At 46.2% G+C, this 7,781-nt stretch overlaps 1 protein-coding gene across 1 annotated transcript; it reads right to left on the bottom strand.

Annotated features, from left to right (window-relative positions):
• Window positions 1-213: 213 nt before the first annotated feature.
• Window positions 214-5,934, bottom strand: PTGS2 (prostaglandin-endoperoxide synthase 2). The gene is made up of 10 exons (XM_058030260.1): window positions 5,873-5,934; window positions 5,401-5,517; window positions 5,149-5,292; window positions 4,579-4,722; window positions 4,017-4,198; window positions 3,149-3,232; window positions 2,733-2,979; window positions 1,547-1,833; window positions 1,239-1,386; window positions 214-1,095 (listed from the first exon to the last, which is right to left on the bottom strand). The coding sequence occupies exons 1-10, from the start codon at window positions 5,925-5,927 to the stop codon at window positions 689-691; spliced, it is 1,815 nt and encodes a 604-aa protein (XP_057886243.1). The 5' UTR covers window positions 5,928-5,934; the 3' UTR covers window positions 214-688.
• Between the last annotated feature and the right edge of the window lie 1,847 nt (window positions 5,935-7,781).

The following is a 7,781-nucleotide window of genomic DNA, read 5'->3' as shown; positions in this document are numbered from 1 at the left end:
ATAAATATTTTTTAAAAAACTTGTAAAAAATTTTACTTTAAATACTTAAAACATTAAAAACATATTTTTAAAAAGCTGTAAAAAATTTACTTTCATCTAAATCCAGAAGTGGATTCGTACATAAGAGACAATAAGTTATGATACAAAGTGCCCTCTCTGCAGTGAGGGAGAGGTAGTATCAACAACAAATGCAATGCATTTTCTGACCTTATATAAAGAAGTGAATCTCAAGTATTTCTTTGTTAATTTTTGAGTGCTCATATGAAATCCATAATCTTTTCTGGCAGTTTTCATTAAGTCAGATTTTTTCTTGTACTTTTAGGTCAATAGCTGCTTTCAACTTGCTGAGAAAAAAAGTTGCTTTTGTAGTGTTATGTGACCTATGAAAACTGCCAGACAGAATCACCACCAGCCCCCTTCATCAAGTATTAAAACAAAAAGAAGTTGGAACCTTTATCCACTTTGGAATACATCATTCTGTTACAGAAGATTTTAAACAAGGGATTGACCACTGTCAAGCTGAAACACAGAAAATCCCTTTCGTAAATGGAAGCCTTACTTCAGTAAGGAATTTAAGGCAACCCCCACAATGAAGATGCTCAAGTTGTTTTTTTAAATACTAAGCCATAAATAGAATAAATAACACAGTTAAATAAATAAATAAATAAATAGAGAGATAGCTGGATTCCTACAGCTCGGCAGAGCGCTCTTTCAGCAGGAGTGTGGGGTTGATATCTTCCATGGCAGTTTTTGAGGTACTAACGTTAATGGTGGCCTCGGTGGGCTCGGGAGGCAGGATGTGGAAGGCGGTGAAGGGACAGCCCTTCACGTTGTTGCAGATGAGCTTCTGTAGGGAGGCCGTGTTGACGATGTCAAAGCCCACCTTGCCCCCGAAGGTGCTGGGCTTCCAGTACTCGGGGGAGCAGATGGCGTTGCCCATCAGGCCCTTCAGGGAGAACGGGGCCCCCATCTCCACCATGGTCTCGCCAAAGATGGCCCCGGGCCGGGGCTTCTCCACCAGCAGGCCTGGGTACAGCTCCATGGCATCGATGTCCCCGTACAGCTCCTCCAGCTCCGCTGCCATCTCTTTTTCTCCTGCAATGATTAAAAACTGTAAGTGGAAAATCCCCATTTTCTGTGCAAGACTGTCCTGCTCAAGCCCAGCAATGACACTGCAGGACTCTGTGGGCATGTTAAGGCAATGTCTCTCATTTGCTGGGAGGGATGAGGACTGTTACCTGTAAGCTCTTCGAAGGATCGGAATGGTTTCAGCATGAAGCGTTTCCTGTACTCGTTCAAGGACTGGTACCTCATCTGTCTGCTTTGGTCAATGGAGGCCTTAGCCACTTTCTGCACTGCTGCAGGAACATTCTTCCCACCAGCAACCTGTACATTAAAGAGGAAAATCTGTAAGTTCTCCTGATATGAGTCACGAGCAAGTTGTGCCTTTCCAGTGATTAGTTTTGAATTGCTTTATCCCATTCCCTTGTCCCACCCACAGAGGCTCATGCCTGTCAGTTCACCATCGACTTGAGGAAGGACCTACCCTGCCAGCACTTTGCTTGGAGAAAGATTTGACCATATGGGAGAGTCCATGCTCCAGCATGATGGAGTTGTTGTAGAGGAACTGCTGGAAGGTGTATTCCTGGTCATGGATCTGGAAGGTGTCAGGCAGCAGCGGGTGCCAGTGGTACAGAGTGTTGAACTCGGCTGCAATGCGGTTCTGGTACTGGAACTTCTGGTTGAACAGCAGCTCAGGGTCAAACTTCAGCTTGAAGTGGTACCCACTCAGGTGCTGCACATAGTCCTCTATAACGATCTTGATTGTCTCTCCTGTTGGGCAAAGGAACAGGAGAGAATGTTGGCACTGTTTCTCCTCAGTGGCAGGGAAAACACCATTTCTGAACTGTTCTAAAATCTACTACAGTGATAAGGACAACAAACACTTTTCTGTAATCTCTCCTAGAAAGCAATTTGTGTATTTTATGTGACTAAGGGGTGGAATAGTACTTCAGATCCCAAGAGTTCCCGGCTGTGAGTAGTGAGGTATTTTCTACAGCCTGCTTTCCCCTCCCAAGACACAATTCCTTGCACCCTCCACAGAACAGCACACACCAGTATTTACACTGTGTTTACCTATACAGTATCTCTAGGACAGAGGGAAGGGATAATGAAGAAAGTTGATGTCTTAAAACAGATCTCAGCTTCTGAACTACATAATACAATTGTCTTGGTTTCTGGTTTCAGCTGGGGCAAGGTTTTTTCCAGCTTAGAGGACATCACCACTTACATAAGATGAAATATCACTGGGCATGCAATTAAGACTGGAGAACTATGCAGAGTTACATTTTACATAACCTTCTGAACTTTAGCCTTAATCACAGCCTTTCTTTTAAAGCATACCTGAGCTGACCCAACCCTAGGGGAAAAAAAACCAAAACCCCAGATCAGGGAGCCTGAGGTCATTCAGCCTAGCAGGCTTTCTCTGAGAAAGGAACCTGAGCTTCCTATCTTTTCACTGCTTTCAGTTCTGCTTCCCTCATGAGGGAACTGACTATCCCTGAGTTTTCTTCAGGTCCATCTTTAGCAGAGCTGGGGCAAACTGCGCCTCAACACAACCCCAGCGACAGGCCACGAAGGAGCCACTCACACCCCAGTTTAAGGGATAGCTTCCCCCTCACTCCAGCCATGAAGGCTGGAGCTGGAGCTGCACCTGGCAGCAGGGCTCTCACCGATGAGAATGAGCCGGGCGGTCTGGAAGAGCTGCTCGTCATCCCACTCGGGGTGCTGGTGCTTGAGCACGTCGCAGACGCGGTTGTGCTCGCGCAGCCAGATCGTGGCGTACATCATGAGCCCCGGCACCAGCCCGAACACCTCCTGGCCCACGGAGAAGCGCAGGTGCTCGGGCACGTGAGGCGGGTACAGCATCTCTGCCTGCGTGTCCCGCACCGTCGGAGGGTACATTTCTCCATCGATCATCTGTGCCAGGGGGAAACAGCAGGAGCTGTGAGCTACCATACTTTGGTAAAGCTCTGTCCACTCTCTCAGCTCTGATTCACACTTTAGATCACCACACCATTCACACAGCACTAATTTAGCAAATCTGTGCCATCCACTAAGAAGGCAGGAATTCTGAGCTAAGACATACCTGGTATTTTAGCTTTCCATCCTTTCGAAGCCTCAGTTTAAGTTGTCTCTCCAGAGTCTCTCCATAAATGTGGTTCAAGTCAACCTATAAAATAAAAGCATTTGGGACATGAAGCCAATCTGCATTTTTTGCTATTTTAGGATAAGTTCCTGTTCTATGGATACCAATAGGAGTTCACCCCCTAGATGTTTACCTTTCAATTATATTACTGCTACCTTATAAGTATCATGCACTGATATTTAAGATGAAGCCAAATTATTTCCTGGCAACTGGAGCCATCTCTGCATAAGAGGAGGTTGTTACATCAGCAGTATAAAAGGACTCTGTTTAAAGTGTCAGCAATTTTTTATTATGCAGACAGCTTTCTATATATAAACACACAATTTATAGCTTTGGTTTGGACATAAGAGTGACACTTACAGTACTCTTTGTCCAAAGGATGCCAATCTTGTAGGTAAAGATCTTAAATCCAAGTCTGCTTGAGAAGTTCTTTGTAAACTAAGGCTATTGGCAGTGCATAAGCAATACTTAAGTGCTGGATACAGCTCTTTGGAACTGACAGAGTCCAGAGAAGTTTTGGATACTCACTACACCTAACATGCTTTAGATGAAAGCAGATTTTTGGGAACAATAAGAGATCACTGGGCAGGTATTTTAAACAGAACCACTTGTGCAGAGCATGTGGTTCCGGCTTGGGAAGAGATGCTGCTGAACACTGGAATTTGGCCTGAGGAGCAGTTCCAGGAGGGGTAATCCCATGGACTGTGACACAGTATGTGCACAGGTGTCCCCTGGATGCCATTCTGGCCACTCCAGGTGCTCAGCAGCTCCCGAAGAGCACGAGCCATGTCCCCAGCTGTGACCGTACCCCGTGGCCAAGTGCTCTGGTGAAGGCAGGGCCCCGCTTCTGGTCCGTCTTGAAGAACTGGTGGGTGAAGTGCTGGGCAAAGAAGGTGAACATCACGTTTGTGCCTTGTGGGTCGGGAATAAACTTTCTCCTCAGCAAAAACTTCTCCACGATCAGCTTTGAATCTGGGAGCTCTTTCTTCCCTGTGGGAGAAACAGACAGTGAGATACTCAAGACAACTCTTTATGCAATACTGAACTTTATTCCTAACAAAAAGGCATAAGACTTTCAGTGGAATATAATGACAGCAGCATACAAACAAAGAGAATTACCTACTCTTCTATGCTCACTTTCTTGATTTTATCAGAAATTTCTAAATTCCCTGCTTTTAGCATCTAACTCAACAGCAAGAACCAGAATAATCTCTTTTAGATCTTTAAACAATATATTCAAAACACAGTTATTCCTAAAGTCAACTACACTGAAAAAAGGCTACAGACAAGCAGGTCTCATAGGAACTACTACTTATTTTTTCCTCTTAGAAAAGACCAAGCAATCATTATGTGTCTGATTTATTCCTCACCTTTAACACCCATTGGTGTTGGGCAGTCAAGTCCTACTGGTGGAAGGCTTCTTGTGTAGTAGGAAAGATTGGAATAAGCTTCCCAGGTTTTGTAATTGTAGTCACTATTGTAAGTTGGCGGGCTGTCAATCAAATGTGATCTTGCTGAAAGACAAATAAATATTTGGTTATTTTTAACTGTACATATTAGGCTCAAAGAGTAAATCACTAAGCCAGATCTTTTGCATATATTTGGCAGCAGTTGTAAATTCCAAACATACCAGTTACTGATGGTAAATCTGATAACAGTAACTGAATAACAGGACTGGATCCTGGCTGATCAGCTGGATCTCACTATTAACACAAGCAATGGGGCACCAAGTTCACGCCAGCAAAATCCTGGACTCTTACAGAAAGCAGAATCAAGCTGCACTTCAGCATGTTTCATACAAGCCTGCATCATGCAGAAGTCTTAAATTTTGATGTTTTCATTTCAGTGCAATTTAGGCTTCTTGGTTTGTCGACAGATCAATTCATTGCAATATTCTGGAGTAAGCTTTAAGAGGACTGGAAGAGGCAACTGACACTTACACGTTAGTACATATCTCATAATAGTGTCCCTTAAGAAGGGAATGTTGTTGATGATATTCCAGACCCCTTCGAAGTGGGTGAGGATGTAGTGGACAGTGTTTGGTGATGGTTTCAATGTTAGCTTCAGCCACGTGAAGAATTCCGCTGCAAACGACAATGGGAAGGTTGTTATCAATTTGCTTATGGAAGATAACCTGCAATGCTGGAACTGGACTATGTGTTTCATCTGGGAGAGGGGTGTGGGATACTCACGTGTGGCGCAGTTCTGCCCGTAGAAGCCTGTCCTGGTGCAGTCGCACTCGTAGCTATCTGGCCCCGTGGTCATGCAGACGCCTCTGTTCTGGCAGGGGTTCGAGCAGCAAGGGTTGGCTACGGGGGAACCAGAGCTGGGGTTAGCATCTCTGCAATACAGTCCCACCTTCCCAGGGCTTTAGACAAAGAACGAGAACGCCCTGGGAGTTTAAGGCTGATCAGGCATCACAGCGACCATCCATCCATCCATCCATCCACAGAAACCCCTGGGCTACCAGGGAGCAGCTTGAAAAGCGCAGGAATTCACCTCTTGTGTGTTGCCAGCAATAACACCCCTCAGAAGGGGAGATCATCCCTCACAGGCCAGCGGGGACCTGGCACCCACAGACAGCAGAGAAATGCCAAGAGAGCGAGGAGCAGGAGAAGCAGAAAGGCAAAGCGCGCGTTAATCCGGAGCGCGGCGCGGACTCACCGGCGCGACCGGCGGCCAGCAGCGCGGCCAGCAGGGCCAGGGGCAGCAGCGGCATGGCTGGGTTTGGCTGGGCTGGGCTGTGCTGTGCTGGGCTGGCGGTGCTGGCTCGGCAGCTCCAAGTGTGCCGGCCCCTGCCGCACATCCCGTATTTATGGCAGTGCGGAGCGGAGCCGGCTGAGTCACAGCCGGAAGCATGAACGGAGGGAATTTCTCCGCCCGTCCCGCCCACCCCGGGCTGGCCCCTCGCGGGCAGGTGCGAGGGACGGCTGAGGGCACGGCACGGGGCTGCTGGCAGCGCCGGGCTCCGCTGAGTGACGCCTCACTGTTGGTTTAATTCATTTAATTCATTCCGCGGCAGCTCGCAGGGCTGCGGCGCGCACGGGCTGCAGAGCACCGCGCTGCGGAGCGCCCCGCGCAGCGGGAAGGAAGGAAGGAATTCTGGAGGGAATTAAATTCTAGCTTAGTTTTAGGGAGCTCAGTGTGTGTGATAAGACCAAATCCTGTTATTTGGCATCTTTGGGACAAATAGTGGCTTTCCCCCCAGCACTTTTCTGTTAAATTCTCCATCACCATCCACCCCTAACCACCCCCCCACCCCCCCACCCCTCATTGGCTGCACTGTAAACAGATTTTCCCTCATTTCTTTGAGAATACTTTATCTTTTGGTCATAGATTATTTACGCTTTGGTACTATTTTTAGTGCCTTAGTGCGTGAGGAGCGACAATGAAAACAGGAGGTTGTCATATGGTTGTGCAACCCAGTGTGGAGCTGCACTTTCGCCCTCGATGGACGCCAGCATTAAACACCAAAACCCCACAGTGGCATTTGCTGAACTACATAGTGGCATTTGTTTGAACTACAAATCTGTGACTTGACAGAAAGTGGATTCAGACCGATTTAAAAATAATCTTATTTGTGGCCCCAAAGTGTATTGTAGTTAGTGAGTAACTAGTGTGCATCAGTGGTGGGTCTGTCTGGATGTTTTAAGACTGGTACACAAAAAGTTGCATAATCAAGAGAAGGCAGATAATATTTCTTTATACATTTGCATGCAGAAACCACAGGCTGGGTCACACACTTCAGTAGAGGGTGTCGCTGTCAGCCCAGCTGAACCAGGGGCATGTGGCCACAGCCACGTCTTGCTCAGTTTTATCAAGTGTAAAAAAAGTGATATTTTTTCTTCCATAAGCCAAATCAATTAAATATGGAATGTTGGTTATCCAGTGGATCAGGCTATGGCATGCATAGCACCAAGGGTCTACACACATGTTCATACATTTCATTTGTCCATCTCATGCTGATTTTGTTCCATCTCACAAAGCTTTCTTGGATGCTGTCACACGATAAGACTTTACTGCAAACAGCAGGCAAGTGAGACCTTGTGTTTAAATAACATGAATAGGAAAATGTTTCCAGAGTTGTTTCCAGCAACATTAAGGGGAAAACTGAATCGAGACAATTGCCCCTAAAATAATAATACAAAGGTAACTGTGCTATGATGTAGAGGACCATGGAGATAGAGATAACTGATGATGCCTAAAGTTTTCAATTATTATAATTAATCAATATGTAAACCAAGAAACAGGGCAGAACTCCGGGCTTTGGAGAGGATGTTTCCCCTTGAGAAGCAGTACTTCTGGAGCTGAAAAACCAGTCAGCACCCCTCACTTTCCACTCAATGCTGCAGTCAGTGTGACGTGAGCTCTCTCAAGTCTGATTTTGGCTGGGAAAGGTCACTCGTGTCACTGTCAGCTGCAGTAGAATTGAAGAGGTCCTTCAGCTTTTCAAAATAATGAAAAGTCAGGGAGATACAATGGTGCTGCTTCCCAGAAGGCTGCCCTTCCGTACTTTTTTCTTTGGGATTATCTCAGGAAAAGAACTGGTTATATGTTGGAAAGGGATTTTTTC

Source organism: Melospiza georgiana, chromosome 9, assembly GCF_028018845.1.
Source record: "Melospiza georgiana isolate bMelGeo1 chromosome 9, bMelGeo1.pri, whole genome shotgun sequence".
Taxonomy (NCBI): Eukaryota; Metazoa; Chordata; class Aves; order Passeriformes; family Passerellidae; genus Melospiza; species Melospiza georgiana.
This window is presented reverse-complemented; position numbering and strand designations above follow the sequence as displayed.